The 26273-nt window shown below is 46.2% G+C and overlaps 1 protein-coding gene and 1 long non-coding RNA gene across 2 annotated transcripts in view; one reads left to right on the top strand and one right to left on the bottom strand.

Moving 5' to 3' along the window:
* The window catches only part of LOC309361243 (inositol polyphosphate 5-phosphatase OCRL-like), a gene marked incomplete at both ends in the record, with an annotated part of 178535 nt that extends 173595 nt beyond the window's left edge, over positions 1–4940 (bottom strand). The window contains 1 exon segment of the mRNA XM_081896157.1: positions 4737–4940. Coding sequence (XP_081752283.1) covers positions 4737–4940 — 204 coding nt within the window.
* LOC309361330 overlaps positions 1–26273 on the top strand; it is a 1008653-nt gene that overhangs the window by 634284 nt on the left and 348096 nt on the right. The gene's annotated exons all lie outside the window — the stretch shown is intronic.

Raw genomic sequence — 26273 nt, 5'->3', positions numbered from 1 at the left:
AGGCACCTCTGTCCTCTACTGCCTCCCGCAGTTTGGTCAAACTCATGCTGGTAGCCTCGAAAACACTATCCAACCATCTCGTCCTTTGTCGCCCCCTTCTCCTTGTGCCCTCCATCTTTCCCAACATCAGGGTCTTCTCCAGGGAGTCTTCTCTTCTCATGAGGTGGCCAAAGTACTGGAGCCTCAGCTTCACAATCTGTCCTTCCAGTGAGCACTCAGGGTTGATTTCCTTCAGTATGGAGAGGTTTGATCTTCTTGCAGTCCATGGGACTCTCAAGAGTCTCCTCCAGCACCATAATTCAAAAGCATCAATTCTTCGGCGATCAGCCTTCTTTATGGTCCAGCTCTCACTTCCATACATCACTACTGGGAAAACCATAGCTTTAACTATACGAACCTTTGTTGGCAAGGTGATGTCTCTACTTCTCAAGATGCTGTCTAGGCCTGTCATTGCCCTTCTGCCAAGAAGCAGGCGTCTTTTAATTTCGTGGCTGCTGTCACCATCTGCAGTGATCATTGAGCCCAAGAAAGTAAAATCTCTCACTACCTCCATTTCTTCCCCTTCTATTTGCCAGGAGGTGATGGGACCAGTGGCCATGATCTTCGTTTTTTTGATGTTGAGCTTCAGACCATATTTTGCGCTCTCCTCTTTCACCCTCATTAAAAGGTTCTTTAATTCCTCCTCACTTTCTGCCATCAAGGTTGTGTCATCTGCATATCTGAGGTTGTTGATATTTCTTCCGGCAATCTTAATTCCGGCTAGGGATTCATCCAGCCCAGCCTTTCGCATGATGAATTCTGCATATAAGTTAAATAAGCAGGGAGACAAAATACAGCCTTGTCGTACACCTTTCCCAATTTTGAACCAATCAGTTGTTCCATATCCAGTTCTAACTGTAGCTTCTTGTCCCACATAGAGATTTCTCAGGAGACAGATGAGGTGATCTGGCACTCCCATTTCTTTAAGAACTTGCCATAGTTTGCCGTGGTCGACACAGTCAAAGGCTTTTGCATAGTCAATGAAGCAGAAGTAGATGTCTTTCTGGAACTCTCTAGCTTTCTCCATAATCCAGCGCATGTTTGCAATTTGGTCTCTGGTTCCTCTGCCTCTTCTAAATCCAGCTTGCACTTCTGGGAGTTCTTGGTCCACATACTGCTTGAGCCTTCCTTGTAGAATTTTAAGCATAACCTTGCTAGCGTGTGAAATGAGTGCAATTGTGCGGTAGTTGGAGCATTCTTTGGCACTGCCCTTCTTTGGGATTGGGATGTAGACTGATCTTCTCCAATCTTCTGGCCACTGCTGAGTTTTCCAAACTTGCTGGCATATTGAGTGTAGCACCTTAACAGCATCATCTTTTAAAATTTTAAATAGTTCAGCTGGAATACCGTCACTTCCACTGGCCTTGTTATTTGCAGTGCTTTCTAAGGCCCATTTGACTTCACTCTCCAGGATGTCTGGCTCAAGGTCAGCAACCACACTACCTGGGGTATACGGGACATCCATTTCTTTCTGGTATAATTCCTCTGTGTATTCTTGCCACCTCTTCCTGATGTCTTCTGCTTCTGTTAGGTCCTTTCCACTTTTGTCCTTTATTATGGAAATCTTTGTACGAAATGTTCCTTTCATATCTCCAATTTTCTTGAACAGATCTCTGGTTCTTCCCATTCAATTGCTTTCCTCTATTTCTTTGCATTGCTCGTTTAAGAAGGTCTTCTTGTCTCTCCTTGCTATTCTTTGGAAATCTGCATTCAATTTCCTGTATCTTTCACCATCTCCCTCACATTTTGCTTGCCTTCTCTCCCCCGCTATTTGTAAGGCCTCATTGGACAGCCACTTTGCTTTCTTGCATTTCCTTTTCATTGGGATGGTTTTCGTTGCTGCCTCCTGTATAATGTTACGAGCCTCCATCCATAGTTCTTCAGGCACTCTGTCCACCAAATCTAAATCCTTAAACCTGTTCCTCACTTCCACTGTGTATTCATAAGGGATTTGACTTAGATTGTATCTTACCGGCCCAGTGGTTTTTCCTACTTTCTTCAGTTTAAGCTTGAATTTTGCTATAAGAAGCTGATGATCTGAGCCACAGTCAGCTCCAGGTCTTGTTTTTGCTGACTGTATAGAGCTTCTCCATCTTTGGCTGCAGAGAATATAATCAATCTGATTTCGATGCTGCCCATCTGGTGATGTCCATGTGTAGAGTCGTCTCTTGTGTTGTTGGAAAAGCGTGTTTGTGATGACCAGCTTGTTCTCTTGACAGAACTCTATTAGCCTTTGCCCTGCTTCGTTTTGATCTCCAAGGCCAAACTTGCCAGTTGTTCCTTTTATCTCTTGACTCCCTACTTTAGCATTCCAATCCCCTATGATGAGAAGAACATCCTTCTTTGGTGTCACTTCTATAAGGTGTTGTAAGTCTTCATAGAATTGGTCAATTTCAGTTTCTTCAGCACCAGTAGTTGGTGCATAAACTTGGATTACTGTGATGTTAAAAGGTCTGCCTTGGATTCGTATCGAGATCATTCTATCATTTTTGAGATTGCATCCCAGTACAGCCTTCGCCACTCTTTTGTTGACTATGAGGGCCACTCCATTTCTTTTACGGGTTTCTTGCCCACAGTAGTAGATATGATGGTCATCCGAACTGAATTCACCCATTCCCGTCCATTTTAGTTCACTGATGCCCAGGATGTCAATATTTATTCTTGCCATCTCATTTTTGACCACCTCCAACTTACCCAGGTTCATGGTTCTTACATTCCAGGTTCCTATGCAATATTTTTCTTTACAGCATTGGACTTTCCTTTCGCTTCCAGGCATATCCGCAACTGAGCGTCCTTTCGGCTTTGGCCCAGCCGCTTCATCAGCTCTGGATCTACTTGTACTTGCCCTCCGCTCTTCCCCAGTAGCATGTTGGACGCCTTCCGACCTGAGGGGCTGAGGGACCTGAGGGGCTCATCACTGCCACGGCAAGGCAGTGATCCATGAAGGGGCATGTCATTCTAGCCTTCATTAATTTTATAGTGCTTGTCAAGATAATCTTTAAATTTCTTCCAATCTTCTTCCACTGTCTCTTTCTCCTGGTCTCGGATTCTGCCCGTCATCTCTGCCAGTCCCATGTAGTCTGTCATTTTCATCTGCCATTCTTCCAAGGTGGGTAGCTCTGGTGTCTTCCAATACTTTGCAATAAGAATCCTTTGCTGCTGTTGTGGCATACATAAACAAAGTTCTGTCTTTCTTTAACACCACATGGCTAACCATGCCCAGGAGAAAGGCCTCTGGTTTCTTCAAGAAGGTATATTTAAATACCTTTTTCATTTCATTATATATCATTTCCCAGAAAGCCTTAATCCTTGGGCACGTCCACCAAAGGTGAAAGAATGTTCCTTCAGTTTCTTTGCATTTCCAACATTTATTATCGGGCAAATGATAGATTTTTGCCAGTTTGGCTGGGGTCATGTACCACCTGTAAATCATTTTCATAATATTTTCTCTTAAGGCATTGCATGCCGTAAATTTCATCCCAGTGGTCCATAACCTTTCCCAGTCAACAAACAAAATGTTGTGGCCAATATCCTGTGCCCACTTAATCATTGCAGATTTAACAGTTTCATCTTGTGTATTCCATTTCAACAGCAAATTATACATTCTTGACAAGTTCTTAGTATTGGATTCTAACAGTTCAGTCTCTAACTTTGATTTTTCCACCTGGAAGCCAATTTTCCTATCCATCTTATAGACTTCCAACATTTGATAATAGTGAAGCCAGTCTCGGACCTTACCTTTTAATTTCTCAAAACTCTGCAGTTTCAGTTTATCACCCTCCTGTTCCAAAATTTCCCAATATTTCGGCCATGTACATTCCATATTAAGCTTTTTCACTGCTTTGGCCTCCATAGGCGAAAGCCACCTTGGGGTTTTATTTTCCAGTAGATCTTTATATCTAATCCAAACATTATACAGTGCTTTTCTGACAATATGATTTTTAAAACCTTTATGAGCTTTAACCTTGTCATACCACAGATATGCATGCCACCCAAAAACATTATTAAAACCTTCCAAATCCAAAATGTCTGTGTTCTCAAGACGCAGCCATTCCTTCAACCAGCAGAAAGCTGCTGATTCATAATAAAGTTTCAAGTCTGGCAGGGCAAATCCCCCTCTTTCCTTTGCATCAGTTAGAATCTTAAATTTTATTCTGGGTTTTTTGCCCTGCCAAATAAATTTAGAAATATCACGCTGCCATCCCTTGAAACACTCCATCTTATCATTTTTTTTTTTTTTAATTTTATTGGGTTTTCAACTTTTTTCACCAGACAAACATACACATATAAAACAAACACAAACACAAATCAAAACATCATAACCTTACTTTCGTAATCTTCTTTCCGTGACCTCCCCACACTCCCCTACCCACCTTCCACTTTCTTTGATATCTCAGCAAATTATTTGTTCATACTCTTAAATATTATTCATATCCTTACTTAAAATTTATCATTTTTACTTATCATAATTTTACATATCCCATTTTACACATTAAATCCTTTCTTTGAGGTCGGCCTAATTTCTCTCCCACAAATTCTTCCCTCATTATATTAAATCAAAGATCATAATATTTCAGTTCTAAATCCCAGATTTTTACCACCCTATGCTCCCCTCCCCCCCTGCCCCGGTTTTTGCCCCTTCCCAAATCAATGTCCTCGAAAAAGAAAAAGAAAAAAATTTAGCCCGGATTTCTCACATCAGAGGCTCTTAGGCCCCAATTAGTCTCTCTCCACCGGTTTTGTTTATAGTCCATTTTGTTGGTCTTCTCTTCTCGAAGGAGTTCTGTCACCAGCTCCTCATGTTTTCCTCCTTCCACATCCAACAAAAACAGTTTCTGTCCAGGATCAACAACTCTCCCATACTCCAACTTGAAGAAAGAGTCCCTGTCGTACTTATTCATTCTTTTATAGCTCAACATTATAGTTATTCCAGGGACCTCCATCTTTCTCTCCTTTTGCAGATTTGTAATCCATTGGTTGTCTTCTTTATTTCTTTTGTTCCCAACAGTTGCAGACTTTTGATTGCTCTTGTCCACCAGAATTTCCTCTTCTCCTTCCTCTTTTTCCCCCAATTCTAAAGTTATCTCTTCTTCTACAGCTGCAGATTTTTCTTCCTCCTGCTGGATTCCATCAACAGAGTTGCTTAGTTTAAGATTGAAGGTCACCAGTTGTTTACTCATGACCCGGCTCTGTTCTTGTAAAGTTCCCACAAGAAAAAACATTTTTTCTATCTCTGCCAGTAATTTTCCTTCAGCAGCCATTGCAATATCTTCAGTTCCCTCCAGGGGGATTTCCATCATGGTTCTTTTCCAACAATCTGTTACTTTGTTGTTCAGAATTAGTTTGTTTCCAATCAGTTCAATTTTAAAATAGCACTTTTAATCCAGAAAGAGGTTTGCAACACAGTTCCAAATTTTAACTGCCCGTTTGACAGCTCTTTTGACAGCTGTCAAACTCCTTATTCTTTTTCTCGGGCTCACACACAGGGCGCTTCCCGGATCCGGGGGGGGGGGGGGGTCAGTCAAGAAAGAAAAACCTCTGAAATTCCTCTCTCTTCCTCTCCAGCACAAATAACTTCTTAATCCAATTTGTGAAAGTTATCAGTTTAAGCACCAGGGTCTTTTCCGACCTAGTGCTCCTCTCTTTGCTTTAAGTCTTTTGGTGGGGGGGGGAGTGCGGACTTCCTTTTTAACACGTCCCCCGGTCGTACTTAAATTCAGGAATAAAAACTTTTAATGCCGAAATTTCCTTTTACTCACGGGTTACTTTTTTTTCAGTCCAATTTCAGGAAGAAAGACAGCGCTCTCCGGTCATGGCTCGCGGCTTCGCTCCGCCGAGGTAGCGATGGACTCTCAGCACCGCGCCGCTCCCCAGTCCACTCCGCAGCCTTTAAAAAGGCTCTTCGCGGGTCGGGGAGGGCGTTTAAGGTGCCCACCGAGTCACCAGGTCCGCAGGCTTCCGCGCCTGCGGTTTTTAAGGGTCCCCGTGTCGCCGGCACGGCAAGACCCGTCCTCAACGGAGCCGATTCCCTCCGGAGCTCGGAGGGAATCCGCCATTACCCGTTCGCGCTATCCCGGAAGTCCTCCCACTCCATCTTATCAATAATTTGCATTGTTTGGAATAAAAATAACATTCTAGGCAATACATTCATCTTAATAGCTGCAATTCGACCTGACAAGGAAAGCTTCAAGTTTGACCAAATTTCCAAATCTTTTTTCACTTGGTTCCAACATTTCTCATAGTTATCTTTAAATAAATTCATGTTTTTAGCTGTCATATTGATCCCCAAATATTTTACACTCTTAACCACAGTTAAACCAGTTTCATTCTGGAACTTCTCCTTCTCCATTACTGTTAAGTTTTTCTCTAATACCTTAGTCTTTAATTTATTTAATTTAAATCCTGCCACTTGACCAAACTCTTGAATTAGTTCCAAGACCCTTCTAGTACTAGCTCCTGGCTCTTGTAATGTGAGTACCACATCATCTGCAAATGCTCTCAACTTATATTGTTTCGCTCCGACCAGAACCCCTTTGACCAGCTGGTCTTTCCTTATCATATTCAGCAAAACCTCCAGGACCGATATAAAGAGTAATGGGGAAATTGGGCACCCCTGACGTGTCCCTTTTTCTATCTTAAGTTCTTCTGTAACCACGTTATTTACAATTAACTTCGTTTTTTGTTCAGAATATATTGCGCCTATACCGTTTTCAAACCCTTGGCCCACCCCCATCCCATGGAGATTCTTCTTCATAAAGGTCCAGGATATATTGTCAAAGGCTTTCTCCGCATCCACAAAAATCAAAACGGCTTTTGTGTTTATATTCACTTCTAGCATTTCCAAAATGTCTATTATATTCCTTACATTGTCTGACAAGTGTCTTCTCGGGAGAAAGCCCACTTGATCCCTATGAATCTCCTCCATCAAAACTTTTTTCAGTCTCTTAGCCAAAATGTCAGCAAAAATTTTGTAATCCACATTTAGTAACGAGATTGGGCGGTAGTTCTTAAGTTGAGTCTTTTCAGTCTCTGTCTTCGGTATAAGCGTGATATAGGCCTCTTTCCATGTTTCAGGTGCTTCTTTCCCCTCAAGAATTTCATTACAGACTTCCTTCAAAAGTTGTATTAACCATACTTTTAAAGTTTTATAGTATTTGGAAGTCAGTCCATCAGGCCCCGGAGATTTGCCCAGTTGCATATTTTGAATGGCACCTTCTATTTCTTGTTCAGTTATTTTCTGTCTCATTTGTTTAATTTTCCATTCTATTTCTTGGTTCATCAGTTCCATATATTGGGTTTGATATAGTTTAATTTCTCTCAAGATCTCCTGAGACTTTGGTTTGGATCTTAATTTCTTTTCTCCTTCCTTTATTTTTTCCAAAATCTTGTCTTTTTTCGCATTTTGGCTTCTCTTTTTTTATTGCATTTTGTTGTATCAAGAAACCTCTCATGAGCACTTTGCTTGCGTCCCAGATTACTCTTTTTTCCACATTCGTCCTCATATTAATCTCGAAATAGTCTCTTAATGTTTTTTGGGCCTTTTTGCAGAATTCTTTATCTCTGAATAAGGTGTCATTCATCCTCCATCTAAAGGTGCCAGCTGTTGTTTGATTCATCTCCATCTTCACGGCTGTCAGGGTTTCAGGGAGAGAAGGGCAGATGGGGGAGGAGACAGAGAGCGAGGGGGAAGAATCCCAGAGAGACGAGGAGGAGGATGACAATGACCAAAGGTCGTCCATGAGTCTGTCCAGTGAGTCAGAGGACTCCCAAAAGGGAGCCCCCCTGGTCAGACCAAGGGGAGCCCAAGGGGGAAGCAATCAGGAGCAGGGGAGCGAAGGGAGAGCCCCCAGTGGGAGTTGGAGATCGGGGCCGGTCTCTCCGCCGGAACGGAGTGGAGGGGGTGGAGTTACCAGTGTGTCAGAGGGAGCAGAGCAAGAAGGAGACAGGGGAAGGAGATCGGAGCAAGACGTTCTGCCGGAAGGGGCGGAGAGTAGCACCGGGAGCAGTGTAGCGGTCGAGAGGAAGGTCAGAAGCAACGTACGCGCGCCAAGTTCAAATGTGGAGGCGCGCGGAAGTGAGGAGAGCCCTGGGGAGGAGCCCGGCCCCAAAGCACGAAGGAGGGGGGAACAGACGTCAGAGGATTCAGCCTCGGGCGAGTCCCGGCGGGAGGGAACCCAGGGGGGCAGAAAGACCCTGCGGAAGAGGAAGGAGAGGAAGAGGTGGTCCAGCACAAACCTCTTAAACTGGTGCAGGGGCGGCACGGATTCAGAGGGGACTTCAGCGATCTGATGTCACAGACGTAGAGCCACGGAGATGGAATGTAAAAGCAGCAATGCTCTTCAATAAAGACTTTTGTAAATAAACTGGATTGGACTTAGGTCTCTTGTGAGCTGGGACCAACGGGTGGCTCTGACAACGGCATTATGGTCGGAGAAAGTTTTTGGGCAGATTTCCACTTTCTTTATCTTTGGTGCCAGTCCTCTAGTAAATGTTAGATGCTTCCCCCCACCCCATAGCAATATAATTGGATTCAGCTCGCTGGTCAGTCTACTTTCGGTTTCACTCCTGGCTCCTTGTTAAATTAATACTGCATCAGAAACCTCCGAAGCAGATATCCAAAGTTCTTTGGCATTTCTCCAGTTGTTAATGAGATGTCTCTTCTAGTCCAGGGGAGTCTTTTGATCTTCTTCCAGGAAACCAAGAGTCAAAAACCTTGATTTTCCCTTTTTTTCTTTTTAACAGTCATTTCCACACAGTTAGTCATTATTAGAGTTAGTAAAACCTTATTATATGGTGTGTGTTTCAGCCAGCCATCCGGCTGCTGCAACTATTCCCTGGGTGCCACCACACTGTCCTGTCTGTGTGTTTGGAAGGGAATGGGAGCTATACTCCCCCCGGAGACACGCCACTCCTTCTTCCTTAGCTGTGCTGCTCAACAGTTGAGGCAACCTTCACAGTTCTGGGATGCCGAGGAAGCGAACCAATAGTCACGTTCATCTGTACTGGCTCAGTGTGCCCTAGTCTGACAGATGCTGCCTTTCATATTCATGCCCAAGAGCCTTTCCGCTCCAGAGATCTGGGGCTGAACCCGGGATCTGCACGCCAAGGCTGGAGTAAGAAAGAGCCCTTGCCAGCTGGCCACGTTGGGCGCCTGCCTGGAGAGTGGAAGCCGGGGGTTGGAGGGACATTGTGCTGCTCCTGGCAATCCCCACCCAACCCGACGTCCTCCTCCGCCTGATTCCCGCTTTCCTCGGACGCAGTTCCCATCCTGGAGCAGCTGGGGTGGGAGGCTAAGCTGGCCCAAGGACTGGCCCAAGGTAGCTCAGCCAAGTTGCCAAGGCCAGCATTTAAGACCGCGCATCCTTTCCCCTCAGATGAGAAAGCCGGGATGAGTCATGCTAGCAGCCTGTGGCCTTGATGGGCTTTGTGGCAGCCCAGCCCAGCTGCTATAGTCCACCTTTGAACCGAGGAAGCGCAACTGGAGAGACAGAGCCCAGCGCTTTTCTCACGGGACAGAAGCGCACGACTTCCCCATCCCACTTGCCGCCCGCCCCAGTCTTTCTCCGGCGGCTCAGTTTAGTGCGCCAAGCGGCTCATCCCAGGTGGGAATTCGGGTGGCGCTGCTTGCAGAAGGAGAAGCGGTTGGCGCTAGCGGACACTCCCATTGTTCTTCTCAGGTAGGACTTCCGGGATCCAGACAAACGTTTTACCAAAAAGTATGGCTTGACTACTGATTTCCCATTTAAAGGAAGGCAAAACGACCCAAGTTTGGCGGACAAGTGAAAAAAAACCACGAATTACATTTAAAGTTCTGTGAGATGCAAAGGAAAGCTTGCGTTTTAAACTTGTATTTTACAGCTTGTTGCTTGGTGCGGTTAACGGAATGGGGATATTGAGAAAGAAGAGACTTGGAATCAGAAGGTTAGGATTTAAGGTAAGGTTACCAGATTTTTTTTCAAAGAATCCGGGGACACTTTTTCAAAAGAGAAACAAATGTTATTTTTTTAAAAAATAAGAAGTAATACCTTCTCTTCTGGGTCTCCTCTGTCGCGTGGCCTTCCTCTGGGCCCCAGCCTGATCTCTTGGAGTGCTATCTGCCCTGGAGTAGGCTCGGGTCGGGCCTGGGCTCGGCCCCGTGTCCTTGCCCTCCTGGTGCTCTCCTACCTCTCTTCCTCAGCGGCCGCAAGGTCGGGGCTCCCCTCTTTTTTCTCCTTCCTCTTTCTCTCTCTTCCTTCTCCTTCTCCTTTCCTCCGTCTCCCTGGGTTGGCTCCGGGGTTTTTACTGGCCCTGGAGCGCCGCTGGGCAGTCGGCCACGTGGCCGGGCGCTCTCGCCCCCGCCTCGATTTGGGTCCTGGGGGGGGGGGTGTCAGTGGTTCCCCCAGTTGACGCACCGGGCATCCCTGGTTCCCTCTCGGCAGTGGCAGCGCAGGTGGCAGTCTCAGCAGCCCGGAGCCAGCCTGGTAGTGCACTTGGCTCTGGCTGGCTTCAGGAGCTGCTCATTGCTGTGGCACCCGCCATTTTGCCTCACCGGAAGTCCCCATATGATGTGTCTTGTGCCGTTGAACCAATCACGCAACATTCCTTCCCTACTAATAAATCTACAACACTTAAAATATGAATCTGGGGGCCTTATATGAAATCCAGGGACATTCCGGGGACGGATTTTGTTGGGGACAGATTTTTAAATCCGGGGACTGTCCCCGGGAGACGGGGACATCTGGCAATCATTCCGTAATAGGGCTTCTCCTGCCTTTGCCAGTATGTCAGCCTTCTCCGCCTCCTTAAACAGGGCGTTCAGAAGCACTTGTACGTCTGGCCATATGGGATTGTGAGTGGAGAAGGTGGCACAGTCTGGATGAGTCCCTCTGTCTTGCTCTTTGGTCACTGTGGCCGAGCACCATTTTGGGCCGATCAGGATCTATGGGGAAGGGGATCCACCCAGAAGTTGTGGAGGGAACGGGAAGAGAAGCTTGGTCAAGAGACTGGCTCATGTCAGAAGGAGGCCTGACTGCATCCTTGGCGAAGCCCAGGGCAGGGCAGGAAGGCAGCATTGCCCAGCGGGAAGGCATTCGGAGGCAAATCATCAGCAAGGAGCAGAAAATCCCCTCCCCTTCCCTCAAGAAGACTGAAGAATCTCTAGTCGGCCTTCAGGTGAGTTCAGCATCCCAGGTCTCTGGGGTGTTCCTGTCCATTACAAAGCTGACTCGAGGCTCCGTCAACTGAGCCCCTACACTCCTTGTGTACATGGAAGGGGCACATAAAGGATGGGAGGCAGCCTTTTCCTGGAGCCGTCTTACCTGCAGCAGTTCACTCGCTGGCTGCTGACCCTTTTCCTCCATCACCTGGATGATCCTCTCAAGAGAGGAGAGTTTCCTGCAGAGTCTGGCCAGCTGCTCATCCCTTCTCCCTGCAATCTCCTTCTCCACCTCTTCCACATGATTCAGCAGGCGCTTTTCTTCTTCTTCTTCTTCCAGGAACTGGCGCAGTTGTCTCAACTTCTTTTTTTTTTTTAATATAATTTTTATTAAGTTTATAGTATACAAAATCCAACTTCCAAACACTTATTTCCATAAATCTAGTGGACTCCCCCCATCTTCCGAACACTGCATTCTCTGTAAATTTAAAACCTCAGCAAATTGTTAACTTATTTTAAACATAATAATATATCTTCCATTTTATCGTGATATCTGGTCTCTAAACATTTCAGTCCAAATCCATTGTTTTAGTTTCAACACAATAAAATTATTTCATTACACCACTTCTGTCTTGTTGTTCCTTGTTTTCCAATTCAAAAAATTAACCGATGCTGAAGCTGTAATTTCCTAAAAAGGAGCATTTTTTAACATTCATACAACTTATAATGCTTTTTCAAATAATCCTTGAACTTTTCCCAAACTTCCTCCGTTTCTTCTTCTCCCGAGTCTCGGATTCTGCCAGTCATTTCAGCCAGTTCCATATAGTCCATCAGCTGCGTCTGCCATTCTTCCAATGTGGGTAGATTTTGTGTCTTCCAGTGCTTTGCCATCAAGATCCTTGCTGCTGTAGTAGCGTACATAAAGAAAATTCTATCTTTCTTTACCACCCTCTGGTCCACCATGCCCAGGAGGAAGGCCTCCGGTTTCTTGGGTAAGGTCAATCTAAGCACCTTTTTTAGTTCATTATGTATCATCTCCCAGAAGGCCTTCACCTTCGGGCAGGTCCACCAGAGGTGTAAGAATGTCCCTTCCTCCTCTTTACATTTCCAACATTTGTTGTCAGACAGGTGATATATCTTTGCAAGCTTGACTGGGGTCATGTACCACCGGTATGTCATTTTCATAATATTTTCCTTCAGGGCACTACATGCCGTAAATTTCATTCCGGTGTTCCATAACCTTTCCCAGTCTTCAAACATAATGTTGTGCCCCAAATCCTGCGCCCACTTTATCATGGAGGATTTAACAATCTCATCCTGTGTATTCCATTTAAGCAACAAGTTGTACATTCTCGAAATTAACTTAGATTTTGGCTCAAGCAGCTCTGTCTCTAATTTCGACTTTTCCTCCTGAAAACCCACTTTTTTGTCCGCTTTAAAAACTTCCTGAATTTGAGCATAATGTAACCAATCTCGCACCTTGTTTTTTAACTTTTCCATACTCTGCAACCTCCAATTATCTCCAATTTTTTCAATTATTTCCCAATATTTAGGCCAGTGGGCCTCCATATTGAGTCTTTTCCGTGCTTTGGCCTCCATCGGTGAGAGCCACCTCGGAGTTTTACTCTCCAATAAGTCTTTATATTTTGACCAGACCATAAAAATTGCCCTTCTGACAATATGGTTTTTGAATGATCTATGAACTTTAACCTTGTCATACCACAAATATGCATGCCACCCAAAAGCATTATCAAATCCTTCCAGGTCGAGGACATCGGTGTTCTCCAATAAAATCCAATCTTTCAACCAGCAGAGGGCTGCAGATTCATAATATAACCTCAAGTCCGGCAGGGCAAACCCCCCTCTTTCTTTCGCATCCGTTAGTATTTTAAACTTAATTCGGGGCTTTTTGCCCTGCCAGACAAATTTAGAAATATCCCTCTGCCATTTTCCAAAACATTCCACCTTGTCCACGATCTGGAGGGCCTGAAACAGAAATAGCATTTTCGGCAATACATTCATCTTAATAGCAGCTATTCTACCCAACAAGGAAAGTTTCAGTCTTGACCATATTTCCAAATCTCTTTTGATCTCTGACCAACATTTCTCATAATTATCCTTAAACAAATTCAAATTTTTGGAGGTCAAGTGCACCCCTAAATACTTTACTTTTTTAACCACATTTAATTCCGTTTCTTTTCTGAACTCCTCTATTTCAATAGTTGTCAAATTTTTTGCTAAAACTTTCAGTTGTCTCAACTTCTCCACAGTCTTCAGCCTCTCCGGTTCTGAGGAGGTCTGAGTGAGGAAGATGGTCAGCCTTCAAAACATCAGCAAGAGAATTAGGATTTGAAGTGAACTGCTTCCACCCTCTCAGCTCACAAGTCCTCAGGCTTCTCCTTGACTGCTTCTCACATAATAAACAACAATGGGAAATAAACTCCATTTAGCTGCATTCAAAGGTGAACTTACCTAATTCGCAATTCTTGGGAAAATATGGAGACCAAAACAGCAATCTTTTGAAATTCACACCTTTGAATTTCTCAAGGTTGACCCAGCCAGGTAATGTTCACAAAAAATGAATTTATGAGGGTAAAGCACGTATCAACAACTTTATACGAGAAGGTAGCCACCCTAGCATTTGATTCATTTTCAGAATAATAAATCAATAACAAACCGATATGGAAAAACGAGAAATGAGAGAAGTTGAAATGGGCAGATTTCCCCCTTCCTCCTCAGTCCGGACTTGCTTCTTGAAGTGCTTGTTCCCTCAATAGTAACAAGAGGGACACTTCCAAGGAGGTCTTTGCTTTCCTTGTCCAGGTCTGCTTGATAGGCCAGAATTTCCCCTCTCTCTTTCCTCCGAATCTCCAGGCGGCGACAAAGAGAGGAGATGAATATTCTACAGGCTTCTTGGGTCCAGTGGCCTTGCTATAATAGGAAAGGAATTGACTGGAGGAAAGAAAAGTACAGAACACATACATAAATACCGTAAGTAGTTCTCATCACAAAAGAATATGCAGGTAAACCCATGAACAGCCAGGTAAACCCATCAACAGGTTTCCTGCCAGACAGGAGTCTGTTGTAGGCCGCCCCTTCTGTGATGTATGTATGATGTATGGAGGGGTGGTCTTGGGCTCCAGGGTGGGCAATTTCAAATGTCTATATAAGGACTTGGTTCGGGGTCTCCTCCTCCCTCCTGCGTGGGGGGGGGGTGAGCACCCTGTTGCAACAGGTAATAAAGATCTGGCTTACTAGCTGCTTTGCTTCTCAGTATTCTCTGGTTGGCCTCTGTTATTTTCTCCTACCGATAGAGAAGCTACCAAAGGACTCTATATGGGCTCTGAGGTACCCCAGAGGGGAAAAGGAGCCCCCAGTCCCCACCCCATTGCAGCTGACCCCTTGCTGCTCTCTGCTTGGCAGGGTATTGAGGAGGCATCCTGCTAGCCAAAGGAGACATGTGCAATTCACATTTGTAGTGTTCTAAATGTGTACAAAGCAACCTTGCTGGGGGATGTGGATGAGGTTAACCCTTTCTCTCCCTGCCATGGTCCCAACCCAAATCTTTGAAGCTGCTGTATTTCAAGGGAAGATCCCTTGGCCCCCCTGGCAGAGAGAAAGACTTTGACTCCCTCCTCCCAGCCATCCCAGCAGCCCTCAGGCTTCCCCTTGGCTGCTTCTAAGGTAATAAACAACCACCAAGGAATACCATGCCTACTCTGGATCTGAGAATTAAGAAGATCACCTGCCAAGAAGAATACACAGCTATTTCTCCCCCTCAAGGTACCTTGTATTCCTCGACAGCCTCTTCCAGAGGAATCACCTCGTGGTGTTGGTGCTTCTTGGATCTGCCCCAAACCACACAGATGGGGGCTTCATCCTCCTTGCAAAAGAGTTTCAGGGGCTCTTGGTGCTTCTCACAGACTCCTCCTTTCCCTCTGGAAGACTGAGAGTCTTGGCTACTTCGACAAAGGTAGCCAATTGCCGATTGTGGACGAGGCTCCTTCTCTGGACTCCAACTCGGCCTTGAGGACAGGAAGCCAGCCTCCTTTTTGCCCCGCTGCACTGGATCAGGCCGGACCAGCAGAAGTTGTGCCCACACTCTGGGATGGTCCCTGTGTCGTAAGAGAGTCAGGGTCAGAGAGGGGAATGAAGGAGAAGGACCCTACCAATATCAAATAGATTGTATTCTGCCTTCACGCCCTACAAGAAGGTCAACGGTGCCTTGGGAATGGATCCCTTTTCGCTGTATCCTTCTCATTGACTTTAAGAATGGATCTGAATGTATTTTTCGACTCAAATGTATTTTTCCTCAAAATGCTGTCCTTTTCTAAATGTATCCAAATGTATCCGAATGGGTTTTTGTATTTCCCCCCAATCTCATCGCCTAGAGAATGTTCCCTAAATGTAACAATCACTTGTTCCAAATGTATTTGATTCAAATGTATTCGAGTGTATACTTTTATGGGGAAACGTAGCTAGGACAATGTGGAGATATATATATCTTGCTTATAGTGCCTTTGAACGGTCAACGTTCCACCCTCTATCCTTTCAGGAGCTGCCAAAAACACTCTCCACACCACACTGCCATCTACTGGGTCTACAAATGATACCATGAATACACACAAATACAAGCTCTAAAATAAATTAGTTGTATTTCCCCATAAGTATGCAAACATAAGACTATCACACCCGAATTGATAGCTATGCAGAACAGGATTCCCCCCTCCCTCCATCGGATAGCTGCCTGCGCGGCTGTCTTTGGGGGGGTGGAGGGAGGAACGGGCGGGATCGACATCCGATGCCTGCCTGCCTGCCTGAAGATGCCGTGCCCCCGGGGGGTGCTGTGACCGGCGCCCATTGGGAAGGAACAAGACAGGAAAAGGAAGGAAATGGGAGAGGTATTTGTAAGGCCCCACTTTTCCCATGGTGTCCTCTTGTGTGGTTGGAAAGTACTCTTTATTGTTTGATTTGGGTTAATGTCAGAATAAAAGCGAGTTCCTTCAAAATAACACATTCCTTTTTATCTTACCAATTTCTCATATTGTAAGAAGCGGACGAAGAAACCATAGAGAGCATTCATATTTTCCTTCTGATCAATGAAGTCAAACGTTACAATTATCCATTTGAGAATGAGCACCTATAGGGAGAAGACAGATCTCAGTAAGCCAAAGCAAGGCCAAGACAACCAACCCCTTCTGGAATATGGTCAGCGTGTACAACATCTAGCTGAATCATCACCAGGATAACTAAGTCAGGCTGGGGGAAATATCATTCTTCAGAACCAAGACATCATTACCATGCTTTCCAAGTTACCTGAAAGTCACTAGAACACTTGCGAGCACAGAGCCAAGACACAGCTGAAAGAAGAGCAAAAGGCGGAGTTTGGCCTCATTAGGTCCCCCTACCATGAACTCCTTAGGTGGGCCACCCTGCGTCCGCCTCGGCATCGCGCCTCGCTATTCTGCAACTCGAGATAACACTGAACTGCTCTGCAGGGTTGTTGTAAGGATTGCAAGTCAAGGCATCCAAAGTGCCTTTGAACATTGAACAGCCCCTAGTCAATGCTTTGAACTACTGTCGCTTTAAAAAGGAAACTCTGATTAGTAAGAGTTTGGGGGATTAAAAATTGGTTTGTCCTGGGGGCGCTGAAGCTGTGTTCTGGCTTGAAAAGCCAGTGAGACCACTGGGCCATCTAGCTCTGTATGGTCTGCCACAGCCAGCAGCTGCTCTCCAGGATTTCAGAGCTCTCTTTCCCATGAATGGGTTGGAACTGCCGCTTTTTGCATCATGTGCCTCTCCCAGTGGGCCACCCCGAGCCATTTGCTGTATAGCGTTCTACATCCCATGTAGTCCTGCTTCTTCCAGCTCAGTTCAGTTCATTCTGCAACTGTGCAAGTTAGGCCGCATCTGCTTTATGCATTCAAAGCACCATCATGCCCCTTGACATGCTAACAGTTGCATCTTGGTATTCAATCCCTTCAGCACCTTGGACAGCAGTCTCTCAAGGCTCAGCCACAGGTTCCTGGTGCCCCATGCTTCCTAGGCCCAGGTCCGTGCTTTAAAGGCACTGTGTCCGAGTCTTTTGTCGTCCCAGGGCTTTCTAATTTTCAGCATCCCTTTCCAGGGCAGCTTTATTTATTTCATGTCTGAAAGGAGTCCTCTGTGCGTGGCAAAGGCTTCTTGCTGGGACAATAGGAGGCTGCCTTATACTGAGTCCCACTATGGCTCTATCTAGCTCAGTCTTGTCCACAATGGATGGCAAAAACTCTCCAGGGTTTCAGACAGAGGACATTCTAGCTGGAGATACAACAGATTGAACCGGAGAGCTTCTGCATGTAAGCAGCTGCTTTACCACTAAGCTATGGCCCTTCTCCCATTGCTTCCGCCCTGAATGAACTGCAAGCCTGTCCTCCAGTCCTCCCAAAACTCTCTTTTGTGGCTACACTCTGCAGGAGGTCATTGGTTGCAGAAGTTGAGCTGTCTGCACAAGTGACTGAATCAAGGAGAAGGCTGATCTGGAATGAAATGCTGACTTTCAGGCATCTCTTGAAGACCTTTTTTATGCCAACAGCTCTGTGCTATCATTTAAACATTTCCTGAGCACCCAGACATTTGAATTCTTTGGACTGATTTTAATGTCCACCCTCCACCCGCTTTTGTACATTGCTGTCTTTTATGACATGCCCTAGCTTCTGAGAAGCCTTTCGCTCAAACCAGTTAGACATGTATGGAACAGACCCTGACGAATCAAATGACAAGGCATAATTAATCCCCCAGCTGAACTGAACAGGGAGCAGCAGCTGGGGTAGAACATGCAAACAAGAAATTATTAGTTCAAGGTACAGAAGCCCCAGAATACCCCAGCCACATGGAGGTCTTGCTCAGATGGAGATGTCTTATTTCCTTTGAAGATATAAGCTGATTAGAATTTTAGGCTGCCGGGGGTGGGGCAAAATCTGAGGATGGGAAAAATGATATCACTGGCAGTCACATGGGAGGCTGCTGAAAATGCACATGGAGAAACAATGGGTCCTTGAACTGAGGGGACTGTCTGACCTGCAGGAGGAAGCCAGTTGTTGAAAGGGAACATGGATCTGAGAAGGAGCTTAGAGGGAGATTTCAACATCCAGCTGGAGCCATCAATGGCAGTTCGTCACTAGTTCGGAGTTGGGGACTCTTTTTCAGTCTTAAGGGCCATATTCTCCTCTGGGAAGCCTTCCAGGGGCCGTGTGCCTGTGGTGGGAGGGGCCACAGGTGAAAGTGGGTGGAGTGATGAATGTAAACTTTGGTTTCCTAAGGAAGGCTGGTTTCTACACACATTCAACTCTCCACTCTCTGTCCTTCATGACTCAAGGGTGCGAGGTGAGCGATAGTACCTCTGGTGGGGGGCACGTTGTGCTCCTTCTGGGGTAGTTTGTCCACCTTTGGTCACTACAGCTCTCACCTGCAGCTCTTAGAAACTGTCAGCCTGCAGCAGCAGCCACACCCCAGGAATGGCTTCAACTGGCAGGCTAACAAGGTGAGGGGTGTTGATGGGTCTCAAACCCTCAGTGAGTTAGGGGCTTCCTCTGTAGACAAAGCTAGTGTCGGGTACTGGCTAGAGGAGGAGGAATGGTGGGAGGCTACAGCCAGGGAACCCCCGTGGGAAGCATCAAAGTGGGAAGGCTCCAAGCCAGGAGACTGCTGGTGGGATGCAGGAGACAGGTCAGAAGAAGAAGAAGGGGGAGCAGATGGCTTGGAGGCTAAACAAGCAACAGGTTTAAGGGAGACTGAGGCAGCTGAGGAGGAGGAGAAGGAGGTGGAGGCTGAGGCTGCAACAGATCCCCAGGCACCTGCCATGTCTGCTGTTCCCTTCTCCCCTCCTCCTCTGTCCCCAGGAACAAGGGAGGCATTACATGGAGCAGAACAAAAGGCACAGAGAGCCCCTCCACGACTGTTGGGAAGTCAGCCGACTGAGGAGGAGCCTTAGGATAGGGATGCCATATTTCTAATAGTAGAAACCAAGGCACCCCGAAAGCTGTGGAGCTATTTTTAGGAAGACCCCCACATTGTTGAGCTTCTTAAAGGAAGACCCAGAAGCTGTTGATGTCTGATAGCCCTACCTTAGGAGGAGGCTAAGATCCTCCTTTCTAGCAACTGGGGCTAGTCCTGCCTGTGGAGTTTCTCTGTCGGGTTTTGTCTCTCTGAAGAAAGAGTCCACCTTACTGCTCATCTCTGAGTTTTGATGCTGAACTGCAGCTGAATCAGCCCTGACAGCCAGGCTCCGGCCAATTGAGCAGATGAGACCACTAGGGGGTCCAACAGTCAAGAAGGTGGTTTCTGCCCGTGCTGTAGAGGGAAGTGACGAGCAGTGGGGCTCATCCACCTGGGAAGGTAGCTCATTTAAGAGAAGGAAGTCCCTGATCCTAAACCTGATTGATCCATTTAGCCCAGTATTGCCCACTTCCGGCCTGAGTGGCAGAAGCTCTCCAAGGTCTTGGGCAGACAGAGGCTCCTACCTACATTGAGCTTCTAACTGCAGGTGCTAGGGACTGCACCTGGGACCTTCTGCATGCAATGCAGGTGCTGAGACACTGAGGCTCTGGCGCCTCCACAAAACCTTCAGGTATGGGCAGGAGGCACTACTCGGCCTCCTTATATCCCACCCTTCCTCCCAAAGGAGTCCAGGGCAGCAAAGACACAACAGTTAAACAACCAAAACATCCAAAAACGGTTCCTACACAGAAGCAGACTAAGAAAAATCTCTCCTTAGAAGGCTTCTTGAAAGAGGAAGAGGAAGTAGGCATTGAAAAGATAGCAGAGAAGGGACCCCCGATAAGATGGTACCTGCAGGAAGCCGTCATCTGCAGAGCAGAGCCATCCATTAAGGGGTGATATGATTTTTCAGGTGCCTTAGCCTCAACCAATACCTCAAACTATCAATCAACCTCCTCAGTCTCCTATATGCTTCTGATGAAATAGGCTATGCCTGCATAAGTTTTTGTTATGTTGTCCTAAAATGCCCCTACTCTTTTGTCTCTTCCTTCTGAAGGATCCCCGTGAACAAGCCAAAAGCCCTTGAAAACACACACACACACGGACAAGACAAGACAGGGCTGCGCACCACAAACCATCCCCAAATAAACCTCCATTCCCCATCAATCAATATTGGGCTAAAAGCTATAGAACACAAAGCTAAATGCACCTAAAAACTGGTTTTGAAATAGCCTTGGTCTTGCTAAGTCCCTCAGCCTTGTGAGTTTAGGAGCTAGTCTGCAAGGGTGAAAATCTAATGGAGGATTCCATTGTTGAATTAACCAAGCAAGGGTCATAGTTGCCACTATGTACCTTGTGGTTGCTCTGTGCCAGAGGGCAAATGAGGGTGGGCCTCCTCCGTCGCCTGGCTGGGAATGAGAAAGGAAAAGGTCAGAGTTGTGTGAGAGAGCTGGGCTGGAAGTTGGCAGAAGTCACAGAGAGAGAGCCATGCCTGATTTCTTCTTGATTCGAAGGCTGTAACTGGAAGAAGCAAGACCTTCTGGGGCGTTAATGCTGTGAGCCTCTCCATCTTCGGCTCAGGTTGTATATGTGTGTGATGAAACCATATATCATAAAGACACCACAGTCTCCGCTGAGCCTCATTCCAAGGAAACTTGCTCTAACAACCTCACTAATGCAGCCCCTTCAGTCCTTTATTCTAGTTCCCCTTTCCATGCCGTACCATACAAGGCTTTGCCAGTATTTTCAGGGTCATCTTCCACCACAATTTAGGGTTGCCATATGTCTGGGGAAACACGGACATGTCCTCTTTTGGGGGACCAACATGCCTATCTGGGCGATTTTTTACATTTTAAAGGAAATGTCCAGGTTGAGGGGGAGTTGTTGAGGTCTCAGGCTCAGGTGGCTCGGGAGTGGGCTGCTCTGCCCATCATGGCCCCTGCCAGCCCGAGCTGGGGAAAGGGGCATGGCAGTGGCGACCCCGAACACCTCTTTTCCCAGCTCGGGCTGGCAGTGCCTCAGGCTGTCCTCTTTTTTTGCTCTTGTACCTTCATTTTCAAACAGCTTAGTTCTTGAACGTTTTGGCTCCCGGAACTGATTCCATTCAACTTCCAAGGTACGACTGTAATCAAAATAAAAACAACAACCACCCAGTAACCCACAACTGGATGGCCCCATTGGGTTCTGGAATTATGGAGGGATGAAAAACTTACCGCATTCCACTTTCTCTACACTATGCGTGTACCCCTGACCGTGTCCTCCCTTACTCATTTCCCCCCTAAACTAGAAAGCCCCAAATGTTTTAGCTTCTCATCTGGGAGTTGCTCCAGCCCCTTGATAATTTTGGTTGCCCTCTGCTGAACATTCCTGCCCCCCCCCAGCTCTGCCTTCAACTGCAAACGTGGCAGACAATGCCTTCCCTGCAGTTGCACTGCCAAAAAAGTTCAGTTTTACTTTTAAGGACAGGAAATTCTCCTGCAGGCCATCTGTGCTAAAGAGAGGGTGCAGCTATAAGTCTCCTTCTTTTGGACCACCCAATTTGCAAAAAATAGCAAAAGCCAAACTTTTGGCTCAGAGTTGAAATGCTGACGTTCCTCTTCTCTATGGCCTGCTGGTCAGCGGATGCCTTGACCAAGACCTGGTTGTCTAACTTGAGACCTTTCGCCTACAGCTGCTGTTCTGGGCTATGAAACAAGAGCAGCAATTCAGCCCTTGGCTCACTGCAAATCATGTGTGCAAACACAGAACCTGGCTTGGGGCTGCTTTGCCTCTGACTTACTTTGCAACATCCTCTCCCCCCAGAGGAATCTTGCTTTGAACAAAAGTAACCCACAGTGGAGGATCAACTTCACTTTACTTGACTAGACCCAGTGGCGTAGTGGGCTGCGGGGCACAGGGGCAGTTGCCCCAGGCACAAAATTGTTAGAGGTGCACAATTTCAGCACCTGGTGCTGCCTCAATACAGCTGCACGCTTCCATCACTGGGGTCCGATGACAACGGCTTGTCCATGCGATCAGGTAAGTGACCTCTCCAGACAATGGGGTGGCTCTTCTTTTCTCATCTCTGTGGCTGTGATCCCCTGGGTGATGTGGATGCCATTAGGCAGTCGAATGCGCATGCATACTCCGTCTGTTTCCCTCCCTCCTACCCCCTCCTCCACGTGGCCCCGGGAACTGGCAAGGAAGAGCTCTGGCACCCTCCTACCTTGGTGGAGTCTACCTCTTTTTATCTGCAGAAAAACTCATGACAGGAGTCATGACAGGAGATCTTGGACTCTGTATCAGACCCTGATGGCAAAGGTGGTTCTGTTAGACTATGAACCACCTGAAAGAGTCTCCTGGTACTGTTTTCACCAACAGATCCAGCAACAATGGTCCTCCTCACCGTCGCTATCGCCACTTGGTAGGCTCGGCGTTGAGCTCTAACCCGTGTTTGGTCTCATTTGAAGTGGGTTTTTCACCACCAGCACTTTAGCTGTCTCAGGAATTGTTTCATCACCCTCAGCCCCAGGGGTAGAACCACAGGGTCATCCAAGTGCCATGCCATTGGAGAGGGTGCTTTTTAAGGTTTGTGGAGCAGCACCCTCTTGTTCTCCACCACCAAATGTGCTTTCCATGTGTTTGGCCGCCGTCTGTCGGGTCTCCCCAGATGAATTTGCTATTAGAAGGAGGCATGTGAAGCCATAATCCTGGAAAGAGATTCTGGAGAGAAGCACTTCCGGAGTGGACTTCCGGAGGCGGCACCATTGACAATGGCGGATTCTCTCTAACTTCGAGGGAGTAACTCCGCGGAAATTGGGTCTTGCCGCTAGTCCTCAGACAACGACTAAACCTGCCTCCTCTGTAATGACATGGTCTGGTCTTAGCGTAACTCCTCCTCCTGCCTGTGATCACTGAGATCGGTTGTCCCAGTGCATCCCCCCCTGTGGAACATGCCCCAGCCATTTTGTGGGCTGGGGCCCACTCCCCGGCAGCCCTGACCCCTCCCCCTAAGAACAAAACAACACCTTAAACAAACAAACAAAACCAATAAAACAATACAAACAAAAAATGTAAAAATTACAAAAACATCAAAATAAAAATAATAATTCCCCAAACGCAACCAAACATCCATCCCACCCCCACCCCCACATACAGACAATCCAAAAGAATTTTTTAAAAAACATTTTAAAAACACTCTGTGCCCCTCCTGCAGTAACAACTGTCCTAGTGAGGCCTGTCAGGCCCCGCCCTGGGCCAGGTGGTAAGTGGCAGGAAGGAGCAGGGCCCTCAGGCACTCACTCAGGGGAGTCCTCCTGGGCAGCAGGCAGCAAGCAGCGCACAGTCCTTGTGAGGCTTCAGGCCCCACCCCAGGCCAGATGGTAAGTGGCAAGAGCAGGGCCCTCAAGCACTCACTCAGGGGAGTCTTCCTGGGCAGCAGGCAGCAAGCAGTCCTTGTGAGGCTTCAGGCCCCACCCCAGGCCAGATGGTAAGTGGCAGGAAGGAGCAGGGCCCTCAGGCACTCACTCAGGGGAGTCCTCCTGGGCAGCAGGCAGCAAGCAGCGCACAGTCCTTGTGAGGCTTCAGGCCCCACCCCAGGCCAGATGGTAAGTGGCAAGAGCAGGGCCCTCAAGCACTCACTCAGGGGAGTCTTCCTGGGCAGCAGGCAGCAAGCAGTCCTTGTGAGGCTTCAGGCCCCACCCCAGGCCAGATGGTAAGTGGCAGGAAGGAGCAGGGCCCTCAGGCACTCACTCAGGGGAGTCCTCCTGGGCAGCAGGCAGCAAGCAGTGCACAGTCCTTGTGAGGCTTCAGGCCCCACCCCAGGCCAGATGGTAAGTGGCAAGAGCAGGGCCCTCAAGCACTCATTCACGGGAGTCCTCCTGGACAGCAGGCAGCAAGCAGCGCGCAGTCCTTGTGAAGCTTCAGGCCCCGCCCCAGGCCAGATGGTAAGTTGCAGGAAGGAGCAGGGCCCTCAGGCACTCACTCAGGGGAGTCCTCCTGGGTAGAGAGGGAACTTTCTTTTCTGAAGCCAAAATGACATGGACAAGAATTGACCAAATTTGGATAACTAGATGATTGGCTCCTAAAATTCGAAAAGCGAAAATCTGCCCCAAAACTTGCTCCGACCATAATGCTATGAGAATGGAGATGAAATTAACACCAATTGGTTCCTTTAGATGGAGGATGAATGACACCTTGTTTAGAGATGCAGAAGTTACCAAGACGGCCCAAAAAACATTGAGAGACTATTTTGAGATAAATTTGAATACTACGGTTGAAAAAAGAGTAATCTGGGACGCAAGCAAAGCGGTTATGAGAGGGTTTCTGATTCAACAGAATGCAATAAAGAAGAGAACTCAAAATGAGAAAAAAGATAAAATTTTGGAGAAAATAAAAGAAGGAGAGAGGAAATTAAGAGTGAAACCAAAGTCGCAAGAGATTCTGAGAGAAATAAAGTTGTATCAAGTACAATATATGAAAATGATAAATCAGGAAATAGAATGGAAAATCAAGCAGATGAGACAAAAGACTTTTGAATCGGCTAATAAATGTGGGAAACTGCTGGCTTGGCAGATGAAAAAAAGACAAAAACTTAATACCATTACAAATTTGGAAGTGGAAGGAAAGAATATACAGAATCCAGTGGAGATTAGAAAGTGCTTCCAGAGATACTTCAAACAACTATACACACAAGGGCCACAGAAAGAGACTGATATAGACCAGTTTTTAAGAACAAATGGATTACAAAAAATCTCTCAGGAAAATAAATTAATGTTGAATTATAAAATAACAGAACAGGAGGGGAAGGTGCCATCCAGAATATGCAGTTGGGCAAATCTCCAGGACCGGACGGTTTAACCTCAAAATATTATAAATCTTTGAAAGACTGGTTAATTCAACCACTAAAGTAGGTCTGCAATGAAATTTTGGAGGGGAAAAAAGCGCCAGTCGTGGAAGGAAGCTTACATTACACTTATACTGAAAACTGAGTCTGAAAAAACACAACTTAAGAACTACCGCCCCATATCCCTGCTTAAGGTGGATTACAAAATTTTTGCTGATATATTGGCTAAAAGGCTGAAAAAAGTTTTAGTTGAGGAGATACATAAAGACCAAGCTGGCTTTCTCCCGGGTAGACACTTGTCTGACAACACGAGAAATATAATTAACATTTTAGAGAAGCTGCAAGTGAACATCAATACTAAAACAGTCTTGATATTTGTTGATGCGGAGAAAGCCTTTGATAATATTTCTTGGAGCTTCATGAAGAAAAATCTTCAGGGGATGGGGCTTGGTCAAGGTTTTGAAAATGGTATAGGTGCAATTTACTCAGAACAAAAGGCCAAATTGATAGTTAACAACGTGGTGACAGAAGAATTTAAGATGGAGAAAGGGACACGACAAGGCTGCCCAATTTCCCCATTGCTTTTTATTTCGGTCCTGGAGGTTTTGCTAAATATGATTAGAAGGGACCACCTGATCAAAGGTATTCAGGTCGGAGCTAAACAGTACAAACTTAAAGCGTTTGCAGATGACTTAGTATTGACATTACAGGGGCCAGAATCTAGTGCTAAAAGAGTATTAGAATTAATTCAGGAATTTGGTCAAGTGGCAGGATTTAAGTTAAACAAGTTAAAGACTAAGGTTCTTGAGAAAAATTTAACACCGATTGAGAAAGAGAGGTTTCAGAAGGAGACGGGTTTAACACTGGTTAAGAACGTAAAATACCTGGGGGTTAATATGACTGCTAAGAACTTAAATTTATTTAAAGATAACTATGAGAAATGTTGGTCAGAAGTGAAAAAGGATCTTGAAATATGGTCAAATTTGAAGCTTTCCTTGTTTGGTAGAATTGCTGTTATAAAGATGAATGTATTGCCAAGAATGTTATTTTTATTTCAATCATTGCAAATTTTGGACAAAATGGATTGTTTCAAGAAGTGGCAGAGAGATATCTCTAGATTTGTCTGGCAGGGCAAGAAGCCCAGAATAAAATTTAAGATTTTAACTGACGCAAAGGAAAGGGGGGGATTTGCCCTGCCAGACCTTAAACTTTATTATGAATCAGCAGCATTTTGCTGGTTGAAAGAATGGCTGCTTCATGAGAACACAGACATTTTGGATCTAGAAGGTTCTAATAATG

The sequence above is a fragment of the Podarcis melisellensis genome (assembly GCF_964234715.1).
Source record: "Podarcis melisellensis genome assembly, chromosome: W".
NCBI lineage: Eukaryota > Metazoa > Chordata > Lepidosauria > Squamata > Lacertidae > Podarcis > Podarcis melisellensis.
This window is presented reverse-complemented; position numbering and strand designations above follow the sequence as displayed.